Genomic DNA, 17,743 nt, shown 5'->3' on the forward strand with positions numbered 1-17,743 from the left:
ATCCAATCTTTTTGTTAGAGCAACCCTTTCAATTTCGATATTTAACAAAAAAGGCGTTGGTATATATATATGTATATATATAATATTAATTACCACAGTACGGAAATACACGATAATCATTATTAAAACACGAGTTTAAAGTAGGCAGGGAAAGTACGCCAAAGTACATCACTAAGTACGCATTTTACTCTCTCGTAATGATATAGCTCTCGATACCAGTGTGTTTCGTTTTATATTACCAACCCAAGATATTATAATGGACGCCACAAGTACTTTGTAACTCTAATGTCTTGAATTCAAAAAATCAAATAGTAACCACGATAGTACTTGACATAACCGTGTATATATTTGACAGTATAGAAATACTTATTTGTTTTTTTCTATCATTATGTACTCTTTATATTAACTTATTTTATTAACAGCTTCTATTGTATTTGATTTTAAAGAAGAAAAAAACAGAGTACTTGTATGTGATACCCAGAGTCAGATATACTCGACGTCTTCAAGAAATTATACTTATACAGTCGAATATTGTTTTCATGCTAATTGAGCCTCCACAGTTCTAATTAAAGCAAGAAATATTATCTTTGTTTTCAAATAGGCTCTTGTAGAGAACGGTAAATGTAATTGCGAAAATATTTACAAGGCAATTAGCAAGAAAAGTTTCATATTTATTTTACAGTTTTCGATGCACCCGAGTTGGTCGATATACTTTACATTCAAGTGGCTGCTGAAGAAAAAGAAAAAGAAAAAGAAAGGCGTATTTTTATACTAATGTGTCTTACATGACATGGAAATAAGCACTGGTGCAAATCATTAGGAGTACTGCTACTAAACTTTTCGACTAGTTGGCGGATGGGTATACATAAGAAATTATCGGTTTTGGTCGTAAATAAATGAATATGGTACATCAAAGGATACCATTCTGCGCACACACCCGCACTCACGCAAAACAATCGGATCCAGTACATAATCAAATAACACTGGACTTATAGGTTTTTATATTTCTTACCATTTTATCATTTTTCATGAAAATAATTAAACTGCCAACACAAAGCAACTGCCGAAAAAAACAAAATAATATTAGTACAGTTGCACCTAACCAAAACTCATATACCACTACAGTCCTCATCGTCCACCATAATAGCAACGATTTTGCTAATATTGAAAGGCAATTAGTTATTCCTTTCTTTTATATTGTTTATCCACGCACACAAACGCCAACTGTACCAAGAATTAATTTGAGTTGGGTGCAATTTTAGACAATCCAATTTCTTTGTCATTCTTTCTTTCTTTCTTTCTTTCTTTTTAAATTCAGTGCAATAGATCTCTGATTCCTAAAAAAGGATTAGAGAACACATAGAAACACCTATAGAAACAGATGATTTTTTAACATCAAGCAAAATACATCGACTCTTGTCCAGGGTGAAAAAACGCGTGATGAAGGATACAGATGAAGTATAGAATAACAATAATGAGAATAAAAAATGGTTGATACCTTTGGTGTGCGGGATGAGGCCAAGGTAATTTGATTGACAATAAACGTGAATGAGAAAATATTTGGGAGTTATTGGAGTCTCACTTTGACCTCCATGTGGTCGATGGTTTTAACCTCTTAAAATACATTACCATTGTTGTATAACTTATTTATTTTTATTACTGTTTTGTAATCGTTCCAAATTCTATCTACACAAAGAATCAAAATGGGGAAAAACATCGTTTAATTGTTGTGGCTCAAAATTTAAATATTATTTATTTATTTATTGAGCTATGTCATACGGGGAATAAGCCAATCGTCTACCTCTCTTACGATGCGTACTGCCTGTTCATACATATTTTCCCAGGGGTGGAAAAATTTTATACTTTACTTCCTTGTAATTTTATGATTTTCTGGTTCTCTTCCTTTTTAAAAAAAACCGATTGACTTTCTGTGGTGAAACTACTTATTCTTAAGTTCTTTACAAAACAGGTTTAACTTATTGTGCCATCACGAATACTATTATCACTCAAAATAAACTCTTTTCACAATAAAAATTCATATTAGTTAAGAATATTGTGTCTTATTTTTTGAACCATTGTAATCACCGTGAATTATCCCAAGCGTATATAATGGATAAAAGCCCTTTATTTGTAAACAAAAACTTGCCCCACCAATAAATTGGCTTTCGTTTCTGGTATGTAACGCACCTTTATCATTACTCGATTTAACATGAAATGGAAGCTTTTCTTTTGTACATATGCTTTCTACAATAGCCATAAGTACACACGCTATTCTTACCACCTTTTTCTCATGAGTATTAAACCTTTACAGTAAAAGTATATTTTTCGATCAAGGTATATACCGACAAACGAAAATTAGTTACCATCACTGCACACGCCTACTCTTCTTATTATTCACCGTTTCAAATATATATATATCGATTATTCCTATTTTTGCCGATATATACTACAGGGAGCCTAAAAAATATATAAAATAAAAAATCATAATAATGTGGCTTTATCATACAAAGAGAATGCGAGTAATTGTTTTCTAGCTGGTACATATCAAAACTTGCTCGTGGTCTTGGTGAAAGCTTGCGCTTTTAACAAATATAATATATTTTTAGAGATGTTCTTGGTAAAATACGTGTGTGCGTACATGTGCGCATGTGTATGATTGTAGTAATTTCAATTGTAACTTTCATGGCAAGTTAATGTGAATATGTATGGTTATTGAAAGAGATGCACACAGAAGAAAAATAAAATAAATAAATAAATAAATAAATAAAAGTATTATTTTTGTTTATTCTGCTTGAAAAAACAACCCCCCGTCCTCATTCCTCAACTGGAATCATTGCACCAATGACTGCATTGAAAATATTTTTTTACAACTTTTCAACCTCTCCACAAAAAATATAAAGAATATCAAATATATATATATACCTCTTGTAATTGAGATTATTTGAACAATCTGTCGCCTCGGTTAAAGGGCACGCAAGATACCAAAAAATAAATAAATAAATAAAAAATATCGGTTTCAGTCGGCATTTATAATATTATTATTTTTCTTATTTTTTTTTGAGAAATCAATATTTATTCAAAAAATAAAATTCATATAATTCTACTTTTCTCGACTTCTACTGATTGTATTTGTATGCTTCTTGGCTCTATCGATAGCTAATGACGAAGAGTAACTGAAAAGTGGCATTAGAGGCGCATTGTCGGTCTTTAGAATTTTTTCGGAGATTGAATCATGCTACGATTAGATGGCCGCCGGGATTTGATATAGTGCGCAGGTGAGTAAAAATTAAAATAAATCAAATATTTCCACCCTAGCCGAATATCATATATATATATATATTAAAAAAAATAGAATTTATCTAAAAAAAATTAATATGTTTATTCACAATATTTTTGAAATGCTAATTTATTATAAATATAATAAAAGCATTAAAATAAAATATAAATAAATAAAAAACAAAATAATAAAAAAAAAATAATAAAAAAATAATAAAAAAAAAATAATAAAAAATAAAATAAAAAACAAAATAATAAAAAAATAATAATAAAAAATAAGAAAAAAATATAAGAAAAAAAATATAAAAAAAAAAACAAAAATAATAATAACAAAAAATTAAAAAAAAAAAAAAACTAAATGTTCATTTTATACTTCAGCTAAATAGTTTATTTTATATTAATTTTTTCGTTTGCTATACTATAATAAAAAATATACTCTAGAACTATAATATCTCTATTTATATTTCATTTCTTGAGATTTTAACTTTTATAATAGTCTTATTATAACAAGCAATCATAAACCTTCCCTTAATATGTAAACAGACTTTTCCTTTACATCTCTTTAATTTAATAAACAAATTATTAAAAGAAGAAAACTTATAACAGTAGTGTTATACTGTTGTTTTATTACAAAAAAAAACTGTCAGACATTATTTTAATGAATCCATACAATCTGAAAATAATTAACCACAATACCTCCTTATGCGCAGTAATATCTTTCTGAGCATTAACCAAAGTATAATGACTTTCCTTTTATTTAACTATAATATAATAGCTAATTCAGATAATGCGCAGTATTAGTTTAGAAAACTATATATGACAATTCAATTCATATCCATAAAAAGTATCTTTTATCCTATCTTTGATTTTACATATACTCCTTGATCCCCAGTTGGTTTGCCCTTTTGACTTTACTATAGTAAAAGGAAGACCAACCCAGATCAGGAACAACAAAACGACACAAAAAAATCGAAATAAAAATGCTACCGCGTAGGGTCGAACAGGGGTGCTCAGAACCAAAACACAACGCGATAACACTTGAGCTACGCAGCAACATTTAAACTTTTCCATTATAATCAAAATTTCACCGTTGCCATTAAACATAAATATATATATATATAAAGATTATAAAAGAGTTGTGAATATATATAAAATTAAAGATTAAATATGATTAGAGTATGTAACTTATATTTGACGAGATGATCGGATATGACTTGGATATTAACAAGTGTGAATATATATAATGTGATAGATCCAATGGTATTGACTAATATCAGAGATAGATAAGATGTTATAGGCTAATATTAGTAATAAATCAAATGTTATTGGCTAATATTGATTATATATTATATTTTATTAACTTATATAAGTAGTAAATTGGATGTGATAAATATATATATATAATATAAATTGACTGTTATTGATTTATATATATATCAGATCAGATATCATTTATTTATATATATACTTGATCAGCAGTGTTCAGCTTATATATGTATGAGATTGACTGTTATCTACTTATATATATATCAGATTGGATATCATATGTTTATATATAGTGCAGATCACTTGTTATCAGCTTATATATATACCCAATTGGCAGTCAACAGCTTATATATATACTAGATTGGCTAATATCAGCTTATATATGTATGAGATAGACTGTTAATAGTTTATATATATATAGCTGATTGGCGGTCAACAATTTATATATATACCAGATTAGCTATCATCAGCTTATATATATATCAGATTGAGTATCATATATTTATATATAGTGTGGATCACCTGTTATCAGCTTATATATATACCCAATTGGTGGTCAACAGCTTATATATATATCAGATCAACTATCATCAGCTTATATATATACCTGATTGGTGGTTAACAACTTATATATATATACCAGATTGACTGTTATCCACTTATACATATATAAAATTGATTGTTATCTACTTGTATATATATGAGATTAACTGTAATTAGATTATATATATATCAGATTGATGATTATTGACTTATATATATACCAGATTGATGATTATTGGCTTATATATATACCAGATTAATAATTATTAGCTTATATATATATCAGATTGGCTGTCATCCACTTATATATATATCAAACCAGCTGTCATCCACATATATATATAGCAGATCAGCTATTATCCACTTATATATATAGCAGATCAGCTGTCATCCACTTATATATATATCAGACCGGCTGTCATCCACTTATATATATAGCAGATCAGCTGTCATCCACATATATATATAGCAGATCAGCTATAATCAGGTTATATATATATATCAGATTGGCTGTCATCCACTTATATATATAGCAGATCAGCTGTCATCCACTTATATATATATCAGACCGGCTGTCATCCACTTATATATATAGCAGATCAGCTGTCATCCATTTATATATATAGCAGATCAGCTATAATCAGCTTATATATATATCAGATTGGCTGTCATCCACTTATATATATAGCAGATCAGCTGTCATCCACATATATATATAGCAGATCAGCTATAATCAGGTTATATATATATATCAGATTGGCTGTCATCCACTTATATATATATCAGACCAGCTGTCATCCACTTATATATATAGCAGATCAGCTGTCATCCACATATATATATAGCAGATCAGCTATAATCAGGTTATATATATATATCAGATTGGCTGTCATCCACTTATATATATAGCAGATTGGCTGTCATCCACTTATATATATAGCAGATCAGCTATAATCAGGTTATATATATATATCAGATTGGCTGTCATCCACTTATATATATAGCAGATCAGCTGTCATCCACTTATATATATATCAGACCGGCTGTCATCCACATATATATATAGCAGATCAGCTATTATCCACTTATATATATAGCAGATCAGCTGTCATCCACTTATATATATATCAGACCGGCTGTCATCCACTTATATATATAGCAGATCAGCTGTCATCCATTTATATATATAGCAGATCAGCTATAATCAGCTTATATATATATCAGATTGGTGGTCAATAGCTTATATATATATATTAAATTAGTGGTTATTAGCTTATATATATATTAGATCAGCTGTCAATAGCTTATATATATGCTAGATTAGCAGTTAATAGCTTATATATATGTCAGATTGGCAGTCAACAGCTTATATATATGCCAGATCAGCAATCAACAGCTTATATATATGTCAGATCGGCAATCAACAGCTTATATATATACCAGATCGGTAGTCAACAGCTTATATATATGCCAGATCGGCAATTAACAGCTTATATATATGCCAGATCGGTAGTCAACAGCTTATATATATGCCAGATCGGCAATCAACAACTTATATATATGCCAGATCGGTAGTCAACAGCTTATATATATGCCAGATCGGCAATTAACAGCTTATATATATGCCAGATCGGTAGTCAACAGCTTATATATATGCCAGATTGGCAATCAACAACTTATATATATGCCAGATCGGCAATCAACAACTTATATATATGCCAGATCGGCGATCAACAACTTATATATATGCCAGATCGGCAATCAACAACTTATATATATGCCAGATCGGCAATCAACAACTTATATATATGCCAGATCGGCGATCAACAACTTATATATATGCCAGATCGGCAATCAACAACTTATATATATGCCAGATTGGCGATCAACAACTTATATATATATGAGATCAGCTATAATTAGTTTATATATAGTGTCAATTAGTTGTTATCAGCTTACATAATCTTGCATAATATTGCATAATTATATATAGGCACATATAAGAGAATTTAAACATATATAAAAATATAAAAAATAAAGTTTGTGTAACATACGTCATTATGCATATTCGCGTAATGTAAACAATACAATTGCATTGCTGAAAAAAATTGGTAACTTTTGGCTATACTTGTTATATAACGTGCATAATCATGCATAATCTCGCATAAATGATCTATGTAAACAATACCATTGAATTCGTGGGAAAAAATGACAAAAAATAGCTTTTTTCGCAAAAAATTTCCTTTTTTGGTTAGTCTGAATGCATCTAGCGTGAGAAGTCTTGGCATTTTTAGTGTGGGAAGATAGGTTATATAAATAGCAACTATGTAAAAGCTTGGCATGGAAAAACATTTAACTTTAAACTATCAAAAAGCCGTTCCAACAATAATTAAATATATCTCTTCTAATGAAAGTTCAAATTCTTACTAAGTAATACTTTTTTAATTTTTTTTGCTATACAAAGAAAATTTAGTAGTATAATATAAAAGTATCAAAATATGTAAAGAGCAAGTACAGAATTAATAAAAATTAATTTTCATATTTTTTTACTAATTTTCTTATAAAAATCAAAATATTATTATATAAATCAATAAAAAAATATATGAACAAGTCAACTTATTAATATTTATTATAATTTTAATGTATTTATATACTATATATATATAAAGATTATAAAAGAGTTGTGAATATATATAAAATTAAAGATTAAATATGATTAGAGTATGTAACTTATATTTGACGAGATGATCGGATATGACTTGGATATTAACAAGTGTGAATATATATAATGTGATAGATCCAATGGTATTGACTAATATCAGAGATAGATAAGATGTTATAGGCTAATATTAGTAATAAATCAAATGTTATTGGCTAATATTGATTATATATTATATTTTATTAACTTATATAAGTAGTAAATTGGATGTGATAAATATATATATATAATATAAATTGACTGTTATTGATTTATATATATATCAGATCAGATATCATTTATTTATATATATACTTGATCAGCAGTGTTCAGCTTATATATGTATGAGATTGACTGTTATCTACTTATATATATATCAGATTGGATATCATATGTTTATATATAGTGCAGATCACTTGTTATCAGCTTATATATATACCCAATTGGCAGTCAACAGCTTATATATATACTAGATTGGCTAATATCAGCTTATATATGTATGAGATAGACTGTTAATAGTTTATATATATATAGCTGATTGGCGGTCAACAATTTATATATATACCAGATTAGCTATCATCAGCTTATATATATATCAGATTGAGTATCATATATTTATATATAGTGTGGATCACCTGTTATCAGCTTATATATATACCCAATTGGTGGTCAACAGCTTATATATATATCAGATCAACTATCATCAGCTTATATATATACCTGATTGGTGGTTAACAACTTATATATATATACCAGATTGACTGTTATCCACTTATACATATATAAAATTGATTGTTATCTACTTGTATATATATGAGATTAACTGTAATTAGATTATATATATATCAGATTGATGATTATTGACTTATATATATACCAGATTGATGATTATTGGCTTATATATATACCAGATTAATAATTATTAGCTTATATATATATCAGATTGGCTGTCATCCACTTATATATATATCAAACCAGCTGTCATCCACATATATATATAGCAGATCAGCTATTATCCACTTATATATATAGCAGATCAGCTGTCATCCACTTATATATATATCAGACCGGCTGTCATCCACTTATATATATAGCAGATCAGCTGTCATCCATTTATATATATAGCAGATCAGCTATAATCAGCTTATATATATATCAGATTGGCTGTCATCCACTTATATATATATCAGACCAGCTGTCATCCACTTATATATATAGCAGATCAGCTGTCATCCACATATATATATAGCAGATCAGCTATAATCAGGTTATATATATATATCAGATTGGCTGTCATCCACTTATATATATATCAGACCAGCTGTCATCCACTTATATATATAGCAGATCAGCTGTCATCCACATATATATATAGCAGATCAGCTATAATCAGGTTATATATATATATCAGATTGGCTGTCATCCACTTATATATATAGCAGATTGGCTGTCATCCACTTATATATATAGCAGATCAGCTGTCATCCACTTATATATATATCAGACTGGCTATCATCTACTTATATATATATCAGATTGGTGGTCAATAGCTTATATATATATATTAAATTAGTGGTTATTAGCTTATATATATATTAGATCAGCTGTCAATAGCTTATATATATGCTAGATTAGCAGTTAACAGCTTATATATATGTCAGATTGGCAGTCAACAGCTTATATATATGCCAGATCAGCAATCAACAGCTTATATATATGTCAGATCGGCAATCAACAGCTTATATATATACCAGATCAGTAGTCAACAGCTTATATATATGCCAGATCGGCAATTAACAGCTTATATATATGCCAGATCGGTAGTCAACAGCTTATATATATGCCAGATCGGCAATCAACAACTTATATATATGCCAGATCGGTAGTCAACAGCTTATATATATGCCAGATCGGCAATTAACAGCTTATATATATGCCAGATCGGTAGTCAACAGCTTATATATATGCCAGATTGGCGATCAACAACTTATATATATGCCAGATCGGCAATCAACAACTTATATATATGCCAGATCGGCGATCAACAACTTATATATATGCCAGATCGGCAATCAACAACTTATATATATGCCAGATCGGCGATCAACAACTTATATATATGCCAGATCGGCAATCAACAACTTATATATATGCCAGATTGGCGATCAACAACTTTTATATATATGAGATCAGCTATAATTAGTTTATATATAGTGTCAATTAGTTGTTATCAGCTTACATAATCTTGCATAATATTGCATAATTATATATAGGCACATATAAGAGAATTTAAACATGTATAAAAATATAAAAAATAAAGTTTGTGTAACATACGTCATTATGCATATTCGCGTAATGTAAACAATACAATTGCATTGCTGAAAAAAATTGGTAACTTTTGGCTATACTTGTTATATAACGTGCATAATCATGCATAATCTCGCATAAATGATCTATGTAAACAATACCATTGAATTCGTGGGAAAAAATGACAAAAAATAGCTTTTTTCGCAAAAAATTTCCTTTTTTGGTTAGTCTGAATGCATCTAGCGTGAGAAGTCTTGGCATTTTTAGTGTGGGAAGATAGGTTATATAAATAGCAACTATGTAAAAGCTTGGCATGGAAAAACATTTAACTTTAAACTATCAAACAGCCGTTCCAACAATAATTAAATATATCTCTTCTAATGAAAGTTCAAATTCTTACTAAGTAATAATTTTTTAATTTTTTTTGCTATACAAAGAAAATTTAGTTGTATAATATAAAAGTATCAAAATATGTAAAGAGCAAGTACAGAATTAATAAAAATTAATTTTCATATTTTTTTACTAATTTTCTTATAAAAATCAAAATATTATTATATAAATCAATAAAAAAATATATGAACAAGTCAACTTATTAATATTTATTATAATTTTAATGTATTTATATACTATATATATATATATAAAGATTATAAAAGAGTTGTGAATATATATAAAATTAAAGATTAAATATGATTAGAGTATGTAACTTATATTTGACGAGATGATCGGATATGACTTGGATATTGACAAGTGTGAATATATATAATGTGATAGATCTAATGGTATTGACTAATATCAGAGATAGATAAGATATTATAGGCTAATATTAGTAATAAATCAAATGTTATTAGCTAATATTGATTATATATTACATTTTATTAACTTATATAAGTTGTAAATTGGATGTGATAAATATATATATAAAGTACAGATTGACTGTTATTGATTTATATATTACTGCAAAAAAATGCCCAATTTTCATATATGATGGGATGTAAAATTTGGTGGACAGAAAATCCAAATTTGTAGTGCAGGATTTTTTTTTGTAGAATAAGCATTGCAATTTTTTTAAAACGATTCTATTGGTCATAGAGCACCAAGTAGAATAAAAAATACAATAATAAACTTAAATTGAATGAAATAAACTGTACCTGAATATATATTTATCTTCTTTACTATTTAAAAATTAGTATTATTTTAATAATTATTAAGCAATGACACCAACCCATAAATCAAACAAAACAAAAGAATGCAAATGTTCTGTTTGCATGACAAGATTTGGAGGATCAGATACAGTGTCTATACAGACATTTAATTTTCATAAAAGAAGAGATGATGCTGGAATCAACATCTTTTATAATAGATGTAGGGAATTTTCTTTTAAGTTTTAATTATATTTATATTTATATTTTTGATTTAATAACATATGTAATGTAGTGATTATTAAGAGATCAGTCAAAACTACTGTAAGCTATGTTTCTGAAGTTATCAACAATGATGAACAGAACTCGGTGACTATAGACAATGATTATGATATGGATTATGACTTTGATGGTAAAAATATATATTTTTATTTTTATTTTTATTTGCTTTAACTTCTTTTATGGTTCTGGTAGAAATGGACACCAGTATAGAAGTAGACATGGAGACACAAGAGTCTATTCGAGTCTTACCTCTCTCAGAATCCAATGCTGTCTTTGGTTATGAGAATGAAGAGTTTAACTCTGATCTTGATTCTGACAGTTACAAAGACGATTTCAGTGAGGATGACATGCTTGATAGTGAAGGTTTGCACACTTTCATAATGTATATTGGGTTCTGCTGTATAAAATAATAGAAATTATTTTTTTTTAAAAAAGACAACTTTCCTGAATTTGACTTAGAATTGAGTTTCATCCATCGTTTTATTATACAGGTCCTTGCACTCTTTGTATCCTTATATGTTGTCGATGAAGGCGTCATTCTTCTCATTGCCATCATGAACAAAATACTTGAGCTTTTCAGAGATTCATTCCGTCTCCCAGTTAGTATCTCTGGTCTCAAAAGCATGGCAGGATTCAATACCTTTACAGACGGTATAAAGAAATACGTTTCTTGTAGCAAATGTCACAGCATATATAAGAACAATGAATCAATACCCCGCTTCTGTATCTTTGATAAATTTGGGAATAACTCAATGTGCGGTAATAGTTTGTTCAAGTCGGGAAATCAGTCGTCCATTCCAAAAAGAACATATGTGTATCACTCTGTTCAGAATTCGATCAAAGCTCTCTTTTCTTGACCTGATTTTGAAACCCAAATCGACTCGTAGAACTGTAGCCTGAAGGCTGAGAATACTATGTTCGATGTGTACAATGGCTTGATGTGGAAGGATTTGAAAGACACTAATGGAATTCCCTTTGTTTATGGCAACCGCTCACTGATGTTGATCTTAAACATTGACTGGTTCCAGCCATTCGATGGTGTGACATATTCGTGTGGTGCAATTTACCTGGCTGTAAACAATCTTTCTCGAAGTGTGAGATTCAAGAAAGAAAATGTCATTCTCGTTGGGTTAATGCCAGGTCTGAAAGAAGCAAAAAAATCCGAGATAAATTTGTACCTCAGACCTCTGGTTGATGAATTAGAAAAGTTGTACAAGGGAGTCAGAGTCCAGACATATCAATGCCCAAATAGTACCACCATCCACGCTGCTCTGTTTATGGTTGCCTGTGACATCCCTGCTGCCCAAAAAGTGTGTGGATTCATGTCCAATACCAGTACAAACGCATGCCATAAATGTAATCACCAATTTTCCCGATTAGCTGGAACGAGTTTGGTTGATTATTCTGGATTTGATTTCTCAAAGTGGCTCCTTCGCACTAAGAATGATAATTGTAAGGATGCTGAGGTCTGGAGGAATGCAACCACTGAAGCTGAGAGACATCATTTTGAAGTTGAAAATGATGTTTGCTGGTCCGAACTGCATTGTCTCCAGTACTTTGACGTTGTCCGCTGCATGCTCATTGATCCAATGCACAATCTCTTCTTAGGCACAGCCAAGAGGATGATGGAGAAATGGGTTGCAGATGGTCTAATTGAAAATAAAAAACTTGTTGCCATGCAGAAAATCATTGAAAACATGACATTGCCGCCTGATTACACTATGCTAAGATCAAAGATTTCAAAGGGATTTCCCTTTATGAAGGTAGACAAGTGAAAATCGTGGTGTCTGGTATACTCTCCAGTAGTTCTACAAGGCGTACTACCAAAGCAAAAGTTTGAGAATTGGATGTTTTTTGTGAATGCCTGCCGTTTCCTTACCAAGCCAAATGTTTCCGAAGATGATGTACAGTCAGCACACATAGCACTTGAGAAGTTTGGTAAAGGTTGTGAAAGGCTGTATAGCAAGGATCTGTTATCTCCAAACATGCATCTCCATCTTCATCTTCGCGACACAATCAAGGACTTTGGGCCAGTTTATGGGTACTGGCTCTTTAGTTTCAAGCAATACAACAGCGTCCTAAAGAATATCAATACCAACAGAAGAAGCGGCTTTGAAATGACATATATGAAAACATTCATTGAAGATACCCGTAAAGGCGATTTTGTTTGCAATTTCTTGAAGACATCTGGTCCATTCAATTTCTCCAGCATCTTTGATAAATTGGTAACTGGTTATAGTCCTGCTGATTCTACAACTAGCACCGCCTTGTACAATTGGTTCTCTCTACCAGACTTTCTTGATGCTGCCAAAAATCCAAACTTGTCAATTTGTGGTAACAAGCCTTTGCTGCCATCAGCGCTGCCCTTGCAAAAAAAAGCGTATGAGATGATACCAAGACAGGAGTATGATTGTTTGGTAGGATAGTACCAAGCTGTTTACAACGATCCCACTATCTCCAGTTGCAAAGACATGATTCAAGATACAGCTTTTGTCAATGACTGGATCGAAACGCTCAAATCCATCAACCTCCTTGGCCAGAAATTCAAGGGAAGTAGAGGTACGAATGGAAGAGGATCATATATACAAGCAATGTTCATAGAAGGTCAAAACAGAGCAAAGTATGCGTATGTCAGAGAGATTCAGTATCTATTTGTTCATTCATTTAGTTCACTTGTTTCTACTCGACATCACAGAACACCCCAAAGTAGCCAATATACATTTGCTTATGTAAAATGATACAAGGCTTCCAAGGAGACAAGTAGAAAAATTGCAGGTGTAGAAATATGGAATGTCACGTTTTCTTTGCCTGACTTTCAAAGCATCTTGCCAGTGCATCGAATTCTCCTTTCTGTTGCAATTGTTGACCATATAACATTACGAAATATCAGCAAAAAACTTATTGTTCCTTTGCCTAGAAAACTTTACTTTTAAAATATATAATTATCCCTTCTTTTCTTTCTAATAATATTATTCAATTTTTTTAATATGACAGTGAAAAAAAAGAGAGCAAATTGTTTGTTTTTATTGGTTTTGAAATGCCCAGACAGGAAGGATCACGGTCAGGTAACTGGAGACAGGAGTGACCACAATGGTTTTTAGGTATCTGGGCATTCTTTGCTTTGATTATGGTGTTGCAATCTTCTTGTCATTCTCTGCTGCCAAGAAATCAATGAACTGAATAAGCATATTCAGCTATATATAATTAGTTAGTTTATATCTGTACAGTCATCTTTTTATAGAAATATACTATAGTGTACACCTTTAAAAAAAATTATTTTAGCACTTCTTCAACTAGGACGAGCAACCTGCAAAACCCGCACACGGATTATAGGAGTGACGTCCTCATCTTCCGATTCACCATCAGACATCACACTCTTCTCGAGGAGATGCAAGTATGCCATCTCATCAGGGTTACCTGGCTTGTATCCCATCTCAGTGTCAATTGCTAGCCAATTGTTAATGTAAGTATCAATACAATGCAAGCGAATCTAGATATGTCTTAAAATGATTAGAACAGAATGCAAAATATTTAATTTCTTTTTTTTATTTGTAATTTTATCTCAATGCAACAGCTGTTGATACGATTATTGCGCCTTTTGGAAGACGCTTGCTCGGGGGTTGTGTTGACAGCACGAAAACATGTCTTGTAATTGTTTTTTATTTTCTGCACTATCATATCCTCCCAGAACCCAGCTGTGTGAGGCTGGGCAACGATATACTGTTGGAGGTAATTAATCACCTCAACATTGTCAGGATGATTGATCCTCTCATCCGTGTTCCATCGCCTGCGGCTTTTGTTTTCAGCAACAAGCTCAGGATCATTCGAACAGAAGTTTCTCGCCCACATTCTCCCATTGATGAGATTTTATATGATTATTATTATTATTATTTAGGTAGTGTGTTAAAGCATGAAGTCAGAAAAAATCATACCAGAACAATTGCACGCATTTCGCCTTTGGTGTGTCTATTTGTAGACAAATTGGCGGCAGTTACTCTCTGAGTTACAGAAGATGCAACAAGAGCTTGCTGGGCAATGGCTTGGTTGTGAGCATCGACCAGAAAACGAATTCCAGTGTTGGCTTTGACAGTACAATCATACATCATGTTGATGGCTGCCATAACCACTGGAAAAATAGGGTAATTTCATCTGGATCAAATGTACCAAAAATGTAGATGATTGAGCCAATATCATCACAATTTTTGTGATATATCATTTTGAGCAATGGTACGATATCATCTATGGTGCTAATGCGTATCATCATAACAACGGGTACACGAAAACCCAATGTAGAACGATTGTCAGTCCGCAAACTATGGAAACTGAATAAATATTGTAGTTACGCTTTACTCCTATCGAGTCTACCTCTTTATGTGTTATATTTTGAGGTCTATAAAGAGCTAGCGTCCCATATTATTATTTTTACCGGGTTTTTTTATTGGCTACAGAAATGCTTTAAAAACTATCAAAGAGATGATTGTAGGTTTTTTACAATATAAAGAAATGATGATAGTTGGTTTTTTATACGTGCTCAAAGTGATGAAACTAGGTTTTTTATACACACAAAAGCAATGAAACTAGGTTTTTTTACAATGGAAAAGAGAAACAAAGCATGGGTAGATTTTTATAAACAAGCCTCTTTGGTTTGTTTATTTATTTTACTTTTATTTATTTATTTTTTGGAAAAACATTGGGTTATACATTTTTTGTTCAATTTTGTTTTATTTGATAGGAAAATCATTTCTAGATAAAAATCCTAATTTCGCGACAGTTTTGATACTATAGCTATTATAATCGCTAATACTTCTTGCTCGCTATATATAATTTAAAGCCTTTCGGGAGTAGACATGGAATACATACTTTAATAGCGGGAATGCTATTAAAAAATGATTAATAGAAAAGAAGAATTAGTAAATGATTTAAATTGAAATTTCTTCATAAATACTTACAAGGCGGAGAAGACTTGACATAAAATTGATATAAACATATTCTTCAGAATTATCAAGACAATACCAATAGTCTTTGAATAGAGATACATTCTAAAAATGAATAATTATTAATATTGTGCGTAGTAAAGGCATATTTATTAAATATATTGTAGTTAACTTACCAAATATTACTGATTATACGTCTTCGTGCATAATATTAGACATAACTAATAAATCATAATAAAAATAAATATATATCTATGAGGAAGACAAAAGAATAATTTGAATTTTTTTTAAGAAAAAAACTTACCATCATGTTCGATTAAGAGATGATGAGACTCAATGGAAATGAGTAGCAATGGCTAGACAAACAATATGATGTGTGGTGATCCAGACACTCGGATGTTGGATTTATCACATATAAGAACATATTCATATTGGGATAGCGTAGTAGCTATCATCTTGTCAGTATAAAATATATATAAACGATTAAGTAATCAGCCCAATAATTATTACAGTTAGTACTGTAGATAATATCTTAAAGATTGTTAAGATAATTATATCATACTGCCGGGTAAACTGTGTCAGATCGATATGGAGCTAATTTAGTAGGAAGTCCTAAAGCTCTAGTATAAAAGAGAAAAGAATAGCTAAGAGCTAAAGAAGTACAATTTATGACTTGATGTCATAACTGTAACACCGACACTAGTTAAGCAGTAAATACACTCTAATAACCAAATATAGTAAAGGAAGAAAGCCTTAAGAAACTAAGACGTAATGACAAGAGCAGATTGTGTTTTCTTATAAAAAGGGACACTTTTTATTTATGAATAAAGACAACTTATATACAGTCTCAAAGTATTTCTATACGTCTCTATTATCAAATATTTTATTTTTCTATTGTTTCGTACCTGAAATACCACATGATGAGTAACAAAGATCTGTAAGATAATGATATCTTACCTTGATATATCAGACAGAGTATAGCCAAACAAAGAGACACATATTTGGTATTGAGCTATAAAAGAAAGAAAAAATTATAAGTGAAATTGTAAAAACATAAGCAAAAGAGAAACAAAGAAAATATCAATAATAAATGTTGTTAAAAGAAAAAAAAAGGAAAAAAAAAAGACTTGTCTTAAAATCCAGTTTGACCCTGACAAAATGCGGGCTGTAAAAAGTAATACTCCAAAAGAAGATGACCACCGTCATCTTGAAATACTACTTTGTGCCTCATTGAGTTAGAAAAGAAGTTGTCTAAATGTGGATCAAGCGGTTGAGAGATGTGCTTAAATATCAAA

General features: G+C 30.4%; 4 protein-coding genes across 4 annotated transcripts; 1 reads left to right on the forward strand and 3 right to left on the reverse strand.

Annotated features, from left to right (window-relative positions):
- Window positions 1–1,981: 1,981 nt before the first annotated feature.
- On the reverse strand, window positions 1,982–2,956 carry PHYBLDRAFT_160788 (hypothetical protein). Its single transcript, XM_018434250.1, has 2 exons — window positions 2,923–2,956; window positions 1,982–2,677 (listed from the first exon to the last, which is right to left on the reverse strand). Exon 2 carries the CDS (start codon window positions 2,255–2,257, stop codon window positions 2,045–2,047), a length of 213 nt encoding a protein of 70 aa, XP_018283799.1. The 5' UTR covers window positions 2,258–2,677; window positions 2,923–2,956; the 3' UTR covers window positions 1,982–2,044.
- A 9,637-nt stretch (window positions 2,957–12,593) lies between these two features.
- On the forward strand, window positions 12,594–13,133 carry PHYBLDRAFT_102113 (hypothetical protein; the record flags this gene model as incomplete). The annotated part of the gene is made up of 1 exon (XM_018427668.1): window positions 12,594–13,133. A coding segment is annotated over one exon (540 nt), but the record flags the coding sequence as incomplete, so codon positions are not given.
- A 1,506-nt stretch (window positions 13,134–14,639) lies between these two features.
- On the reverse strand, window positions 14,640–15,635 carry PHYBLDRAFT_153242 (hypothetical protein; the record flags this gene model as incomplete). Its single annotated transcript, XM_018433096.1, has 4 exons — window positions 14,640–14,708; window positions 14,822–14,961; window positions 15,099–15,327; window positions 15,447–15,635. 4 exons carry the CDS (start codon window positions 15,633–15,635, stop codon window positions 14,640–14,642), a joined length of 627 nt encoding a protein of 208 aa, XP_018283801.1.
- A 740-nt stretch (window positions 15,636–16,375) lies between these two features.
- On the reverse strand, window positions 16,376–17,679 carry PHYBLDRAFT_74017 (hypothetical protein; the record flags this gene model as incomplete). The annotated part of the gene is made up of 7 exons (XM_018442964.1): window positions 16,376–16,390; window positions 16,464–16,553; window positions 16,644–16,669; window positions 16,753–16,804; window positions 17,011–17,068; window positions 17,112–17,169; window positions 17,598–17,679. The coding sequence occupies 7 exons, from the start codon at window positions 17,677–17,679 to the stop codon at window positions 16,376–16,378; spliced, it is 381 nt and encodes a 126-aa protein (XP_018283802.1).
- Window positions 17,680–17,743: the final 64 nt, after the last annotated feature.

The sequence above is a fragment of the Phycomyces blakesleeanus genome (genome assembly GCF_001638985.1).
Source record: "Phycomyces blakesleeanus NRRL 1555(-) unplaced genomic scaffold PHYBLscaffold_42, whole genome shotgun sequence".
NCBI lineage: Eukaryota > Fungi > Mucoromycota > Mucoromycetes > Mucorales > Phycomycetaceae > Phycomyces > Phycomyces blakesleeanus.

Excerpts from the sequence above, each read along its gene's own strand:
- PHYBLDRAFT_160788 (XM_018434250.1), bottom strand. The coding sequence starts at position 2,257 with ATGGCTATTGTAGAAAGCATATGTACAAAAGAAAAGCTTCCATTTCAT.